Source organism: Phalacrocorax aristotelis, chromosome 1 (assembly GCF_949628215.1).
Source record: "Phalacrocorax aristotelis chromosome 1, bGulAri2.1, whole genome shotgun sequence".
In the NCBI taxonomy this organism is placed as follows: Eukaryota; Metazoa; Chordata; class Aves; order Suliformes; family Phalacrocoracidae; genus Phalacrocorax; species Phalacrocorax aristotelis.
Window position 1 is genome coordinate 77,161,243 of NC_134276.1, and position 17,338 is coordinate 77,178,580.

Genomic DNA, 17,338 nt, shown 5'->3' on the forward strand with positions numbered 1-17,338 from the left:
TGCAGAGCCCTCCTACCCTCGAGCAGGTCGATACTCCTGCCTAGCTTGGTGTCATCTGCAAACTTATTGAGGGTGCACTAGATCCCCTCATCCAGATTATTAAGATATTAAACAAGACTGGCACCAACACTGAGCCCTGGGAAACCCCACTCATGACCAGCCATCAACTGGATTTATCTCCGTTCACCACAACTCTCTGGGCTCAGCCATCCAACCAGTTTTTTACCCATCGAAGAGTACACCCATCCAAGCCATGAGCCGCCAGCTTCTCTAGGAGATACTGTGGGAGACAGTGTCAAAGGCTTTGCTAAAGTCCAGGTAGACAACATCCACAGCCTTTCCCTTATCCACTAGGTAGGTCACTGTCATAGAAAGAGATCAGGTTGGTCAGGCAGGACCTGCCTTTCATGAAGGCACGCTGGCTGGGCCTGATCCCTCAGTTGTCCTGCACGTGCCTGGTAAGCTCACTCAAGATGAACTGCTCTATAACCTTCCCCAGTACCAAGGTCAAGCTGATAGGCCTGTAGTTCCCCGGATCCTCCCTCTGGCCCTTCTTGCTGATGGGTGTCACACCAGCAAGCCTCCAGTCATCTGGGACTTCCTCTGATAACCAGGACTGCTGGTAAATGATGGAGAGCGGCTTGGCATCTCCTCTGCCAGCTCCCTCAGTATTCTTGGGTGGATCCCATCCGGCCCCGTAGACTTGTGAGTATCCAGGTGGAGCAGCAGGTCATAAACTGCTTCCTCCTGGATCGAGGGTTTTATTCTGCGATCCACCCCTGCCTTCAGCTCCAGGGGCTGAATACCCTGGGGGTAACTGGTCTTGCTGTTAAAGACTGAGGCAAGGAAGGCATTTAGTACCTCAGCCTTTTCCTCATCCGCAGTTGCAGTGTTCCTCTCTGCATCCAATAGAGGATGGAGATTCTCTTTGATTCTTTTTTGTGGTTTATATATTTGTAAAAACATTTTTTGTTATCCCTTACAGCAGTGGCCAGGTTGAGTTCTAGCTGGGATTTTTCTTGCCTAATTTTCTCTCTGCAAGACCTAATGAGGTCTCTGTACTCTTCCTGAGTTGCCTGTCCCTTCGTCCAAAGGCGGTAGACTCTCCTTTTTTTCCTGAGTGTCAGCAGAAGCTCCCTATTCAGCCAGGCCAGTCGTCTTCCCTGCTGGTTCATCTTGCGGCACTTGGGGACAGCCTGCTCCTGCGCCTTCAAGACTTCCTTATTGAAGAAAGCCCAGCCTTCCTGGACTCCTTTGCCCTTCAGGACTTCCTCCCAAGGGACTCTCTCCCAACCAGTGCCCTGAACAGGCTAAAGTCTGCCCTCTGGAATTCCACGGTAGTGGTTCTGTTGACCCCTTGTGGAATAACCGCTGGAGGTGACTTAGAAATTAAATTTATGTTTTTAGAAAAGGTACAGCATCGAAGAAGCTGTCAGGGGGAAGTGCAGCTACTATGTGAGGAATCCATTCCACGGATGTTCCCTAGTAACCTTAGATGTCAGCAATGCCAGGAGAACTTGGCATACTGGTCCTAAGAGGAGTTGTCTGGAGGGTGGAGTGGTGTGGAGGCATCACAGCCAGGCTCTGTGATAAACGGGAACTCGAGGTACCCTGGAGCTGGTATGCTGCATATTTGCTACTCTGGGCCAAGTCAGTCATACTTTTGACAAAATGCTGTCCTTTTGGTGAACTTTGCTCATTATAATATCATTATAATACTAAAACACCCCTCCATCCCAAAAGTTACCCACCTCTAAGGTGCAACCACCCCTCTCTGGGCATGCACATTGAATTTCTTCTAGTCTACACTTTTAAAAGTAAAGCAAGGAAATTTTACACCAGTCAAAAAAAGAGGTATGTATGACTAGAGTCACTCAAGCTCCACCTGAAAGATAAAAAAATAGTATAAAATGTGTGAAGAGAAAGAGGGTGTTGGGGAAGATACCATTGCGTACAACCCTGACTTCTGGGACCAGTTGACTGACTGGGCCTCTCTTCCCCCCCATTGGGACGCCTTTGGGTAAGACTAAAACATTTGGTTATACCAAGTGTTTTCCCAGAAAATCTTAGAAACCTCTCTATAGCTTCACTTTAAATCTTCAATGCATCATATTTGCTTAATGCACTTGTAGCCTAGCAGTGTTACTAATTTTCTTAGTATTTGTGTGTCTTGTAACCAGCAGTCTTATCACTGATAATCCAAAGTACCTGTGTATCTGTTGCTTTAATAAATCATACTATACGTTAATCTAGTAGTGATCGTTCTCATTGAACATGACCGGCCTGGGCATCTGCCAAATTAATTACTAACAACAAGTACTCTGATGAGTGGTTACTTCTACAACCCTTAGAAAATAAACCATTGACCAACTCTGAGACTAAGACTGGGCTTAGCTGCACCTAGACTCCTCTCTGAGACGGAGTTTAGAAAGCAAAGGGGTCCTGTCTGAACCTGTGACTCAACAGTGGGATCTCCCCCTAGCCACTCCCCAGACTCCCACAATTAACGCAACACCCCTCTACTTACTTCGCCAAGAATCGAGAACTCAATCGTATTGTGGTCTCTAAGCCCAAGACAGCCTCCAACCACCACATCTCCCACCAGTCCTTCTCTGTTTGGGAATAGGTCAAGCGAGGCACATCCTGTCATAGGCTTACTTACCAGATGCATCAGGAAGTTGTCTTCCACACACTGCAAGAACCTCCTAGAATTTCCTCTGTGCTGTGTTGTATTTCCAGCAGACATCTGGTAAATTGAAGTCCCCCACTAGTACAAGGGCAACCGATTGTGGTACTTCCTCCAGCTGCTTCTAGAACTTCATTTACCTCTTCATCCTGCTTGGGTGGTCTATAACAGAACCCCAGCAAGACATCTGCCTTTTTGGCCTTCCCCCTCATCCTTACCTATAAACACTCGAAATTATCGTCAAAGTCGCTAAGATCTATGCAATCGAAGCACTCCCTAACATACAGAGCCACCCCACTGCCTCTCCTTCCTTGCCTATCCCTTCTGAAGAGCTTGTAGCCATCCATTGCAGCACTCCAGTCGTAAGAGTCATCCCACCATGTCTCTGTGATCATGACTAAGTCATAGCTATTCCACTGCACAAGGGCTTCCAGCTCCTCCTGTTTGTGCCCATGCTGCGTACATAGGCGTAGACGCACTTGAGCTGGGATATCGATTTCACCCCCAACCCTGGCATGCCACCCCTGGGCTCCTCTCTGGTGGGCCTGGCTACATCCCCCTTCCCCCTTCGAACCTAGTTTAAAAGCCCTCTTTAAAGGTTTATGACCTTTGCTCTCCCTTGTTCCTCCTATCAAGGGCAGAAATGACAAGTCATTGCTGGAAAGCTGGAAAGCGTTATGGAAAATTGGCAAAAAAACCTTGAAGCTCAGCTAATAAATCAGCAGCTGAATGGTAGTTTATACTAGCCTCTGGCTTTGCTAAGTAATGCTGGGCTTTGCTATGGAGGAGGTGTGCTCATAGTTACAGCTGAGCAGCAAGGTTCCCAGAGCTTGGTTTTAAAGGCTGACAAGGAGGCATGATGGATTATAAACAAGGCAAGTCCAGCTGCTTGTGCAATAACCTTTGTGCTGGGTGAGATTATGGTATCTCATGCTTTGTTATTCACTAGTAGCTGTTCTCATTGTTCATATGCATGGCTTATTTATCTTCTTATTTTTAATATCCTATTAGCAATAGCAGCAGTGAGTTCTACAGGTATTTATGAATTAAACTAAATTTTAAAATCTTTTTTGAGTTGTTGCTAGGTGGTTTCACTGGGATGTCCCCTGTTCTGCTCTATGTGGACATAAATGGGAATACCTTTCTGTTGTTAATATCTAAACTGATACTCTATCTTTCCTTCTCTCTAAGCAGGCATAATTTCATCATTGTCCTTTCATACTGAAATCTGTCTGATCACATTCACCTTCCCTCTCTGGACCTTCATGTTACTAATACACTTCTGTTAGTCTAGCAGAAGTGAATTTCCTAGGTTAGGTTCTGAGCTATTCAAGTGAGGCTCTTGGCTTTTTTGCATCTGTTTCTGGTATGGAAACTTTGTATCCAGAACTGAAGGCTAATTTAGCATTTAGGTCTGTTCCTGGATGAGTTCCCAGCTGTATCAAATATTCTTTGTGTGGCTTATCAAGTAAGTTACTACTAGACAACGTGCAAGACCAACGCACCCGAATCTTCTTCTGTAGGTAAATAAGCGATGGGAGCAGTTTTCAGGCTTCATTATACAATCAGCGCCAAGCTGTCACAGTGACTTTTTGAGGCTTGGCAGTCTGGAGGGAGTAGGTTTAACAGATACCATAGGTCTTCATTTCCATAGAGCTTTTGTCAATGTTGCAAACCAGTCATAGAAAGAGAGTTTAGATGAAACATCTATATGACAGATGAGAAACTGGAAGACTATATAAAGAAAATAGTCATCATGATATCTGCCAGTGTTGACATAGATAACTGTCTACTGTGAAAAACAGAGGGCTGTTTTGAGAGAGTCTCCAAACAGTGTGTTCTGCATCTGCCTCAGGGGAAGTTCAGATTGGACCTTAGGAAAAGGTTCTTCACTGAGAGAGTGGTTAGTCACTGGCACAGGCTCCTCAGGGAAGTGGTCATGGCTCCAAGCCTGTCAGAGTTCAAGGAGCATCTGAACAATGCTCTTAGTCATATGGTTTAGTGTTAGGTAGTCCTGCGAGGAGCAGGGAGTTGGGCTCGATGATCCTTATGGGTCCCTTCCAACTCAAGATGTTCTATGATGCTACAACATTTTCAAGTAGTGCTTTGGGTTATGGATTAGATAGTATGCTTGCAGTATTTAAAGACAACATGGAACTAGAAGGGGGTACAAGTGTACTGGAGTCAAAAGAAAGGATGCATGAGGAGGAACATAACAGCACTGAAATGCATGGTGACCTTGCTCCTATAGGCTGTTGCAAGGAGGAAAGGAAGAATCTCTTCTCTGTAGATTGGTGAATGGGGTGAGATCTGTTGCTTAAACTGCAGCAAGGAAATCTAAGGTAGGTACCAGGAAAAAACCTCCAGTAGCATAGGCAATGGAAAGTGGATTATCTGGGAAATGACTGAGGTCTTTAAGAACAGGTTAGACAATATAGCTGTCTATAGGAGTACCTCTGGTGAAAGTGATCCTCTCTGGGGCTGAAAGATGAATAGCTGATACCCTGAATTTGCTCCAACCCTATAATCCAAGATTATCATCCCAGTTTAGTAAATATAGTCTATCTGGATGTATTTTATGATTTTCTTTTTAAAAGGAGGCCTTATGCGTGTACACACTATCAGACTTTTACCTTTATAGATCCCATTCCATCCACCCAACTGGGCATTTCCTCTGTGAGCCTCTAAGGATCCTCCATGATCAGATGCAAAATAAATGAATGTGGTATTCTTCAAGCCTTCTTTGTCAATAACATCCAGAAGCCTGCCTATAAACAAAGCAAAACACCATCATTATGTCCGGAGTGCAATCAGATTTGTAAGCCTTGGCTCAAAATTCAGTGAAGACTGAGTCTTTCCATTTACCTGCATGGGTTCTGTTATGAGCTACCACAAGCATTGCAAAGAGTAATCCTGCATTACAGAAATAATAACAGCCCAATGGAAAGCTGCTGAATGTGTCCAAAATTTGTTTGCGGTGACTATAAAAAAAGGAAAATAAAAAATAAAACCAATTGGAAAATAATTTAAATAAATTATCCTTTTATTCGAGCTACTCAGAATACTCTGACAGTTTTATGCTGTAAATTCTGGGTCAAGGATTGCCTCTGTTGTCAGGAGGAAAACTCCACAGAGTGCAAATCAAACCTAACTTCATAAGGAAGGTTTTCAGTACTGATAGCATCAAATATTTATACAGAATATGATTTATCTTTGATCGCTTGTCCTCATCACTTACTTCATCAAATATATTCAGCAAGAACAGCTTCTGTACAAATGTCACACATTTTGATTAACCAAGCACATTTGATTATTTGACTGCATTTAATACTGCAGCACAGAAGTATGTTAATTAAAAAATAAAAAGAACATTCTCAGAAGAAAAGTTTGGGCTTTCCTATTAAGAAAGAAAAAAAGAGGTGTGGGAATGGAACGGCAATCTCTGGAGCTGAGTATCCAAGACAAGTTCACTGATTTTTGTCGTATGCAAAAGGGAGTTCTTTCACCGCCCCTTTAATTTCTTTTCCACATTCAAACAAAAGAAGGATTTTCCTCAAGACCACACTTACCCACCATCCAGTCCATCTCCTCTACATTATCGCCATATAGCCCATGCCTGCTTCTTCCTTGAAACTTCTCTGTGGTAATGAGAGGGGTGTGAACATGTAAAAGGGAAACAAAGAGAAGAAATGGTCTATGCTTGTTTCTGAAATAAAAGAAAACAACAGTAACTTCTCTGCAAATTGTCACTCAATCCAAAAATATAGCAGTGACATGGTAGTGACTACCTTAATAAACATTAGTATTGGGGACTAAAATAAAAATTTTTGATTTTGACATCTTTGCATTTTTGAGGTTTTGGGAGACAAAGCAGATTAAAACACGCCTCGAAGATTTTGGTTCTTTATCAAGACCAAACCAGTAATGAGCTCTTTCTTCTTCTGGTTCCAAACTAGGCACGTGTAGGACATTAAATAAATAACTAGGAAAGTTTACAGCCAAAAGACTGACACACTCTTAGAGGCAAGGAGAATAGGTCTTGCTTGCTTAAAATTAACATGGATGTCACTGAGCATCTGAGATATCCTCACGGAAGAGGCAGATATGACACTGCAACCATGGGTGAACCATATCCCTTTAGCATCAGGCCTGGCAGGATATCCTGGGAACCTGAGATTATCTATGCTCAGAGTGTTACAGAAGAGATTTACCTTACCACCAATTTCCCTTAAAAAAACCCTGACAGAAATAGTATAATCTTATTGAGGGATATGCCCAGACTTGACACATGAATACTTTTAAAGACTTAGTGGCTTGTTCAATGCCAGTTGAAGCTGCTCAGCAATGATGGTATTGTAAATGAAGGGCATCCTTGGAGAACAAAATAAAACTCGCTATCACCCTCCTGTTGGTAAAATACTAACTTCATCTGACACTTTCCATGACAGACCATTCATCAGGCTAAGATAATTTTTCTGTTCCTACTGGTAGAAGGCCCAGTCCTTGGCCAGGCACCTTTTGTATTAGGTGAACAAAGCATACACACACACACACAAAAAATCATCTTCCTTCTCCTGAGGAGCTGACAAGCTACGCATAAGACAAAGGACAGCGGCTGGCTGCTGAGAGGTAGGGGGATGCCAGAAGACAAGTTACTGGCCAGCATCAGGATGGGCAGCTCAGCATGCCAGCTGCCTAACCTAGTGGTGTGTGACACAGTAATCACATTATTTTTAATAAAACCTTAAAACGTGATACAATTTTTGTTTGTTACCTTTCAATGAATGAAATGGCCTCCTTCAGCATATTAGAAGTAGTTTTTTCTAGATTCATTGGCTGTTCAGTGATATCATGGTTTCTCATCAGGATACAGTTCCAGTACTTGGTGAAACCATAGCTGGAGAACCAGAAGATAAAGTACAGGAGACCACAGATGGCCAGACATATGATTATTTTCCATTTTACTGAGAATAAACCGGTAAGTTTCCCAATAAAGAGCGTAAGCACTGCAAGGATGATCATCTGTGTGTAAAGCCAATATGTATCTTGCAAAGACTTGGCCAGTTCAGGATCATCTGTGCCTTGACACTCATTCAAAAGGGTGAAAGGCATGCCGTAAAAATAATCAAAGCCATGATTTAACGGATGGTGGCAGTGATCACAGCGGGATTTGCAGTTCACACCCATATGCCACTTCCCTGAAATATAAAACAAAGATCTTAAATCCAACATGGTTACGCTTGGGTGTGTCTACCTGTATTTCTGATAGGTTGGCTGCACTCCTCAGTTAAGGTGCAGCCAAGGGAGGAGCTGGTGGGGAATGGGGACAGACTCTCAGGGAGCAATCATGCAGTGGCACTTTATCTGCCTAGAACAGCTGGTTTTCCTCACCTATCTGTTAAAATTCCATGTAGGACAATGGTCCAGCTCAGACCCGTCCCTGAATAAGAACTAGGGTTGCAACAGTTGGTACTTATTTTTTCACATGATAAAGCAGCCATTCATTAATGGGTAGCCTGACTGGGAGAAACAGGAAAAAACCTTGTACCAAAAGAAACAGCTAAGTGCAAAAATATTAACTAATTTACACACAAGTTTTACCTGACCTTCACAGTCTGAGAACAAATTTCAGGAAGAAGGTGTACATATTGGCTCTGTGTGTCTATATTCATCATAAAATGAACAGCAGAAATAGGCCATTCCAATTATCCGGTACAGTTGGACGTATCAGAATATATCATATGGTGGTAATGAACCTTAATGAAGTTGTATTACAGAGCAGTGTAATTATCCTGACATTGAAGGACGGACAGTCTGTAACCATGGGCTTAGGGGCTATTAGCTAGACAAATAACTTTTGAGAACTGCAAGCCAGCTCTGTTCTCATGTAAATGAGCGTAGTTTTGCGGTGAGCTAGGGGAAGTTCACCCCTTTGCACAGGCTTGCGTGAAGTCAGTACATCAGTAAGACTCACTTCATTTTAGCAACTGAATGACACCTCAGGGTGCCAGAGACCAGCAGAGGTGTGAAAATCACAGTAACTACAATTAAGCATGACACCTTCGACTACATCAAAAAGAGTTTAAAAATGAGAGGTGCTTGAAAGACACAACCTTTAATCACTGTTCAGACAAAATTAGCGAAGAGTTAATAGGATTTTCTTTTTTGGACATGTATTCTGATCCAAAACCCACTGAAGTCAGTAGGACTTTTTTGGCTTTTTTGGCAGAGCTTCTTTTGGCAGAAAATAAGGCACTTTTAGAGTCTTAACTGCGATAATAAGCAGGATGTGTAAGTACCAGAAAATCTAGCCACCAGATATAATTAAGACCACTGTGGTGCCTGGGTACCAACTGGCACACAACACTGTTCTGCTTGAATAGATCAGTGAATATCTCAGTTGGTTCCTCCTAAAGCAATCTCTACTGGGCAAACAATTCTTTCCTTTGTTTTTACTTCAGTTTGCAGTGTACATCTATATATTCGATACATCCTCATTTTGGATTTAGCACATACGCTGTGCTGACACTGGGACTTGTGGATAACATTCTAAAAACCCTGCTGATTTGGAAAGTTATTGCATACAAGAAACTCTAGTTTAACTGATCCTAGATCTTTTAGAAAAAAGAAATTCACTGAAGCAGCCTTATTTGAATAACAAGTAATCAAAAGGTTGCAAGTTGCTATGTCTCATACCTATAAGTGCTGTAGTATAACCTTGCTGGTGCAGTATTCTGGCAAAAGTAGTTTCGTTTGGTGGGAGCCCACCAGAACACCCGTTCCAAAAGAGAACCTGCCGTTCAGTGCCAGATGCCATACCTAGAGAGAAATAATAGTCTTTAAAAATAAAACAAGCCATATTTCAGATTTCCGGTCTTCTCAGATTGTCCTTCCTATTGAATAGGACTCAGTTACCTAAGCCCAGTGGCTTTTTATAGGCTATTTAGATTTTCCAGCTGACACCCAGAATGATGCCTCCTCCAAGTCCCATGCCATTATCTGCTAGCCCAATGCAGATGCCTCAGCTATGCTGGGATGCCTACAAATGGCACCAAGGTGCTTGTGTTTGGACATCAGCCAACCTCTTACAAAAAAGTTCCATCAAAATATAATGTTAAAAAAAGAAAAGTGGGAGGAAGAAAACAAGTTTTGTATGGAACAAAAGGCTTATGGAGTCAGGGGTACACACTTCTGAAATTCCCAGTTCATGGTTACTTTTCTCCTTTAAGAAGTCAGAATCACACCAGATGAGCTACACTGGTTATTCCTGCCATATGCGGTGGCTGAAGTTTTGTCATGAATTTACACAGTTGAAATAAATCTGTTTTAAAACATTATTGTTGAGAACTTTCTCACAGTCTGACACATTTCACTATGAAGAAGTTTACCAGGATATTCAAAATATTACACTTTACTTAATATAACCTTAATACCACTGAACATACAGCGTTTATGCAATTTTCTTCTTCATGTTTTTACCTCTGGGTGGTTTGTGCTGTTTGGGTTTTCATCCATTTTTATATTGTCATTTACCTACATTAAATGTGCTTTATGTGGGGAATTTCCCATAGAAATCAATCACTAAATCTAGTCATCTTTGTTTTTGCCTATCTCACTGGGACCCCAAACCCTTAGATTAACTAGTCTTTAAAATGGTTTATTTAAGGGGATTTTCAATGGCAATAACGGCTAGACAGACTGCAGTGAACTGTTAGAGAGAGGCCCAACCTGATCTGATGGGGTATCTGCCAGTCAGGAAAGCTGCTCTGCTTGGAGTACAGACAGCAGCTGCAGCAATGTGCTGAGTAAGTCTCACTCCTTCCTTTGCCAGGCCATCAAGGTTAGGGGTCCTAAAGAGAAAAATCCCATTTTTGATAAAAATGCATTCCACATAATTTTGTTGTATCCAGCTCCTCCTAGTTTTGTCGAGGACATCACCATCAAATTTACAACTCTCTGTTTATCTACAGCTCAACTAGGAAAGCTCCGTGTTATACAATTTTTGAGACACCTTGACTCCTTATAAATAATTTTTTTCCATTGATAAATATGTTTTTATTAATAACTAAAATGAAAAGAAGTATTTCAGGTCTATCCCATTATCAAACACTCATATAGGATAGTGAAAAAGATTCCATTAATAGATACAGAACACCACAGTTTCCAAGACTATAATGGGTTAGAGTAAACACAGGATATATATACAATCATTAGTTGTTAGCTCCTGTTAAACGCTAATCTCAGGGCTTGATATTTCAACCCTGGAGTTGTCAAAACTTATAAATTATACACATGCCTGACAAATACAGTGCATGGACATATTTGCAATGTTCTGACTATATGCTGAAAATTAGAAGTCCAAGAAAGTTGCTCAAACATCCCTGTATAATTATTACTCCAGTAGGAATTACTGTAGAACATCTATTTTTCACATGGTTTGAAAAGACGTGTATCTAGATAAACTAATCCATTAATAATGAATTTTCTAATACTAAGCATCATCAGTGTCTTTTCCACTAAAATTCACCAGGAAGGGATAATTTATTTCATAGTCCACAGTCTTACCTTATTGTGTTGTTGCCATAGCAACCCACATCTCCAATACCAAGATCATCAGCCAGTATCAGTAAAATATTGGGTTTTGAAGGATTTGATACACAGGTTCTTGCAAACAAGCATAAGATTAGCCAAATGTTTAGGCAGCTCCTGAAATTCAAAGTAAAGAGGTAATATTAAAAAAACATTGTACAATAGACTTTAAGCTATTGAAGTTTTATGAGGACTCAGTACAGATGCAAACAGCTACCAAGTACTGCCAGCAGATGGAGCTCCTGAATAGTTACAAAAGTTCTCGAGTTCTCTAATTTGGTGGGGGGTTTTTTTTGGTGGTTTTGTTTTGGTTTTTTTTTTTTTTTTTTTAATTCGCACAGGAATTTTGCATGTGCATTTCTTTGAGATTTGCACTGCTGTCGGCAGGTATTTCCAGTGCAGAGAGCGGTTGGATGCTTGCAAGTCTCCTGAGGCACCCCTCGTACAGGGGTGTAGGGCAGTCCTGTTAAGGCTCCTGGAATGAGTGGAACACGAGCATGGAGGCGGTTGGTGTGGAGGCACGCTGGTACTGGTGGCAGTGCCTTGACTGTTGCATCCACTGCACTCAGTGCTACACACACCATGGGGAAAGCGCTCCTTCAAGGTTGCAGCAATGGACTTAACCTCGCGTATCTTCCTAGAAGACCCTAACAATATCTCAGCATGTCTTAATTGCTCAAGGTGTTTGCAAGAGGCACTTTACTAAACACATGAGGTAAAGTACACGTGCTAGAATGTATCTACTCACTGCTAGTTCATTAACAGATACTCCAGTGTGATAAATGCATAGTAAACGTACTATGTGATATATAATATATACTCCTAAACCTCCATGTCCTATAAAAGCAGGATGAAAGGCCTTGAAAGACCAATAGCTCTAAACCTGTATTAACTGCTCTCAGATTCTCAATGAGTTTCTATTATTTAAAAAAAAAAAGAGAAAACAAAAAACAAACAACCAAATAAACCCTCCAAAAAAACCACAAGAAAACTCCCCAAATCAGAGAGAGAGATACCTGTTTAAGTTTCCTTAAGCACAACATGTACAAACCAGAAAAGACCCTCAGTCTTTTCTTACCATTGTTTCCCCAGGTAAACTTCATGGCTCCCCCATGTATGAAACAGGTACATAGTTGGTTATGTAAATTCTGGTGGAAAAAGAAAATAATAATAAGTAATAATAAATAATAAATACAAAGAACAACAATAATAATAAATCAGAGCTCAGTAGCTCTGGTGATCTTGCCTGTGAGGCTGGTCGTTAACTGTCCTGCATTACCGCAATCATACTGGCGCTGCCTGCGGCTGGCTACAACAGAGGTGGACTGAACAACTGGGGCTTGATCGCGCAGGCCTTATGTTCCAGAACGCGTGCTTGCAGAGCCCTGTTGAACTGATGCTGCAAGGCTAAAAGGGCACTTCTGAGGCCAGGTAAGGTCAGATAGCACAGCATCCAGTTTTTGCAAGATCCAGCCTGTTCCCAGCTGCCAATGCCTTCAGGGGGGTTTGGGAGTCTTTGGCAAGAAGGCTAAATACCCATGGCTTTAAACAAGTGTTAAAGGTGCCAATTACTCAATACACGCACAGAACTCTGATGTTCACTGAAGGTAAGGGTTTCACCATGTTACAGGCAGGAGTTAATGGTAAGTAAAACTAGTATCCCACTCTTTACGTAACCTCAAGTTATCTTTAAGGTCAGGAAAATAATCTAATCCTTTCTGTGAGCTTTGAAACTACAAAAAATTCCTCAAAGAAAAGCCATCATGGAAAGTTATATTTGCAGTGTAATTCTTTGGGAAGGGACTGTAACATTCTTAGGTCTAGATGCCATCTAGTACATTCAAGGAGGTATTTCTATCCAAACGTTACTGACACCTATCCAGAAACATAACTATCATTATGATTATTTCCCTAAAGGACTTCAAAGCTTAATGCCATTTATAAATTTAACAAGCCAGTTTTTCTACCTGCCAAATCTACGAACTCAGCCTGGACTTTAAAAACCTAGAAATAACCTTTCAGTTTCTTAACATTTATTTTTGTCTGGCAAGGCAAATTTTACGAGTGGAAGCAATTTCCTATGCTTGCTGAAACAGAGAGCACAACCAGTCCCTTTGGACAAAGAGTGGCTTGGGAAATGCACTCCTCTTCCTTGTGCATGGCCACAGACTAAGGGATCTGCAGAAATTGTTGCACTGGAATTATGCAGTCATGCAGAAGTACATGATAAACTGGCTCCACAGGGACTAGCATATGCTCATCTTCCTGCAGCACACTGAAGTAAATTAGAGATGACATTTATTCCTTCACTGCGAAAAGAGATAAGATCTGAAATATCCCATCCATGTGAAACCCCTATGTTTCCACACTTCTTTCCATTTCAAACTAGCACAAGAACAAAGATGTTGTCAGCTCTATTAAGGAACAGATTCAAGCTAATAAGAATATTTACTTTCTGTAACAACTAAAAGTGTTTTTGTTAACATAAAGTCACTTCTAAACACAGAGAACGGAAAAGTTCCATCATGACTAACGAAAGACACATGTGGGTTTGGTTTGTTTTGTTTTTGTTGTTTGTTTTTTTTTTTTTCCTTTCAAAATCAGCATGTTCTGTAGTGGAAAAAGAATAACATTTTCTGAGAGAAATTTTCTCTGCCGTTTTGGTACTTAAGAGCATCATTGTTACCTTAAATATCTGAATAACGCCAAATTGGCCAGAGCAGAGTATAGTCCTGCCCTATGCATTTCAAACAGTGAGCCATAGGATAAAAACCAAAATTAGAGATGCTGTTATTCTGATCAGGCAAATAGTACAAAGACAGTCAGAACCTAGCGTCCACTGATGATTTTCCCAGGTAACATCTAGGTGCTTGTTTGGCTCTATCTGAGACAATATGGGAAATAAAAAAAAAAGCAGCTTGATCTCTATTAGATGTGGAATTTCCCATGGAGTTGATGATGCTTCCCACTCTCTCTTGGCAAGATTCTGCAAGACAGCACTGAGAGCTCATCCTCCCTGCCTGCTGGCTAAGTCTGAGATTAATGGGGAAGCTGCAAGATCCCTCTGACCCAATGCATTGGATGTTTGAAGCAGGACCTTGCTGTGAATGCAGATGCCAGAAGCCTAGTATCATGCTTTAAAAAACAGGCTCTATTCACGTAAAGTGAAGGACACACTACAAGGAGCTTAAATCTTTCATTCTTATGGTAGTGGTGCTCAGAATTGCAGCCCCGCAGCAGTTCCCCTGAAGCCCTGATGAACTATGGCGTCATAGGACAGAGCTGAGGTGACGATGTTGCTCTTGCCTGAAGACATTAACCTGTAAGAAGGAAGAACTGGTCCTTACCTGTAACTGGAATCTCTTTATGGTGCTTTAACAATGGAGGCAGAGCTCTGCCTTCCCAGCAACTGGCAGGCAGTGCTGCTTTTAAAGGGCTTGAGGTACACGACTAAGCCAAAACTATTGTATTGAAAATGTTCTCAGCCTATGCTGAGTAGCTGAGGGTCATCACAGCCCCTGTGAGCTGCAGTAGAGCAAAGGAACCAGACAGAACCGGACATCTAAGAAATCCCTTGATTCCCCGTGGGCATTGGTAAGCTTTCCAAGCTAGTACAACAGCTCTGATACCTTCCGCTTTCTCCCCACAGATTCATGTAGCACAGCCAACTGGTGTTGGCAGGCACGTTGTTACTTAGAGACTTTGTACAGTCCCTCAGGAAAGCTGTAAATTTCAAACCAGGGAGGTGCAGTGGTGGTATTAAAAGATATTTGACTATTAATAGCAGTCGCATGATTAAAATTAGTGCTTCCTGATTCACTGCAAGCCATTTTAGGAACACTAACCTTATTAAAGGACAAGAAGAAACATCAAACTTGTAAAACTAACAAACAAAACCCCAAACCACCAAAAAAACCCCAAACCCAAACCCACAACAATTTAAATATGTGTTTTCACCTTTTTCTATTAGGGGCTGATTCCTTCTGAAAGCAGACCTCTCACTGACATCGCTAGGAGTGTCATGAACCCTGTACTGGGCCTGAGGGCTTTGTCTAGTTTCCTTAGCTGTTAAACGAAAAAAAATCCTACTAATCCCCAAATCTAATATCAGCCTCTAGAAATCAGCAGAGTTACAGAAATCCAAAAAACCATCAGACAGTAATTCATTCCCTCGGTACATCAGTATGTCACAATAAACGATCAAGACTAGTAAAAACGGCCAACCCCTTTTAAGAATGTGGGAAACAAACCCTTGTCTCAGTTATTCTTGCTCTGAAATCCCTCTTGCTCCTTGGTGAGCTGAGCAGTCCTGATCCTCTAAGACGTGTATGGGAGGAAGCCGGCTGGGACTTGCTCTTTTTCCTCTTACTCTCCCTTCCCCCACTCTCCAGCACAGAAACCGCCTGGGATCCCTGCCAGCAACCACCAGCGAACTGGAACTGCCGTGCAGGTTTTGCATGAATTCCAGGCACAGTACAAAGTCCTTATTCTTGAAATACTGGCACAATGTGGCTACTGCCTTTGCTAGATTCCCTGTCCAGTTAATTCTGTGCAGATCTGTATAGAGCTCATCACTCTCTATTTCAGTCCCTCAAAAGAGATGGTATAAATATGATGCACCACTCACAGCCCCCAGGGTTTTCTTTCTCCCACCTACTTTTCCAGCCTTCCAGGCAGGATAACAGGACTAACTTGTCCTCCCCCTTCTGTCACGTTCTCTTTTCTTCTTTGTTGCATTTTCAGGAAAGGTGGACTTACCTGTGCTGAAGATATTAATTGCACTTTCTTGACCCACCACCAAGAACTGGAAGTTCAGTATTCCCCCCCACTCACACTTCTTTCAGAACGTAACTCTGTTATAATACACTTTATGCTTCTAAAAGTCTTAAGCTATTACTTAGAGGAGCTCTCACGTATTTGTTGACATTTCAGTTGAATACAGTGAATGCTGAATTTAACACTGTGATCTAAAGAAGTCGGTAGGAGTCAGTGAGGTGGAAAAATGAAGCGGCTCAAACTACCAGGTTTGTATAACACATGGCAGGGATAATCGTGGTTGGAAGCAGTCTTTTATTTGTTGACCTCCTTGCATTTATGATTATACTCAGTTATTTTTATCAGTTTACAAATTGGGCTACTTTTACTCATACCTATTTGACTATGCTACTTGTTTTGTACAATTACTTTTTCCTGAAAAATTCTGTTTCTCAAAAATTTCATCGTGCCTTGGGAAAGATGGATCTTTAATAGTTGCCAATAACATAAGCATTACTTTCCACCTGTCTTTAGTCCAAGTTATGACTAAACTTTTCTTTCAGCCTTTCTAGACTGTTTACATCTTTCTCACCATGTGATCCCTACCGAAGATGTGCCCATGCTGCTGCTGGCACGCCTTAAGAAAACCAAAACAAACCCCAACCCCCCCCCCCCCCCCCTTTAAATTTTTCCCTGATAACAAAATGCTATCTGGAAGTAGAGGAGGCATTCTGCTAGCACAGACCTTGCATCCTCTTCCTCATGACATTAGTGACATTAGTGACCCAATACAGGGATAACTGCTGTGATTACTTATTGTCTTCAGCAGAATTAAGCTTTAAACCAAAACTTTTTCTTTTTTCTAAAAAAAAAAAAAAAAAAAAAAAGCTTTGTAACGATGAAGCTTAGACAGTATTTCCTCCTCTTCAGCTAACCAGTTTTTCACTGCACCTGAGCACAGGAAGCTGCTGCTAACTCACGGCTACATACAGGCAAATTCTCTGCCAGCAAAATTTCAGTTTTTGAGTCATTGCATGCTTTATACTGCTGCTTTCTATGTGGCTTTTTGCACGTCTGAGTACTAAAAGCAAACACTGGCATTCGTGTAGTCCCTTCTGCCTTTGACAAGTGAATTAACGGTAGTGAAGAATATAAATATTCAAATGACAGAAACAATTGTACAGATTTCTGTTCGTATGTCACACTTATGAAAAAAGACTAAGAGGTAAAAAGAAAATTGTTAATCACCTAAACTAGCTGCGCAAGTAAAACATTTGCAGGGATAATTCCTGGGGCAGGGATGGGACA

The 17,338-nt window shown here is 41.6% G+C and overlaps 2 protein-coding genes across 3 annotated transcripts in view; both read right to left on the minus strand.

Moving 5' to 3' along the window:
- The window catches only part of LOC142057866 (arylsulfatase D-like), a 25,510-nt gene extending 13,081 nt beyond the window's left edge, over positions 1-12,429 (minus strand). For both annotated transcript variants that reach the window (XM_075094724.1, XM_075094734.1), the window contains exons 1-7: positions 12,354-12,429; positions 11,252-11,392; positions 10,415-10,536; positions 9,383-9,505; positions 7,461-7,884; positions 6,256-6,392; positions 5,320-5,454 (exon numbers count right to left, since the gene is read on the minus strand). In XM_075094724.1, the coding sequence (XP_074950825.1) occupies positions 5,320-5,454; positions 6,256-6,392; positions 7,461-7,884; positions 9,383-9,505; positions 10,415-10,536; positions 11,252-11,392; positions 12,354-12,406 (1,135 nt within the window). In that variant the 5' untranslated portion in view covers positions 12,407-12,429. The remainder of the gene's footprint in view (positions 1-5,319; positions 5,455-6,255; positions 6,393-7,460; positions 7,885-9,382; positions 9,506-10,414; positions 10,537-11,251; positions 11,393-12,353) is intronic.
- The window catches only part of LOC142057843 (arylsulfatase D-like), a 21,146-nt gene continuing 16,160 nt past the window's right edge, over positions 12,353-17,338 (minus strand). Inside the window, exon 11 of the mRNA XM_075094710.1 lies at positions 12,353-12,423. Coding sequence (XP_074950811.1) covers positions 12,413-12,423 — 11 coding nt within the window. The 3' untranslated portion in view covers positions 12,353-12,412. The remainder of the gene's footprint in view (positions 12,424-17,338) is intronic.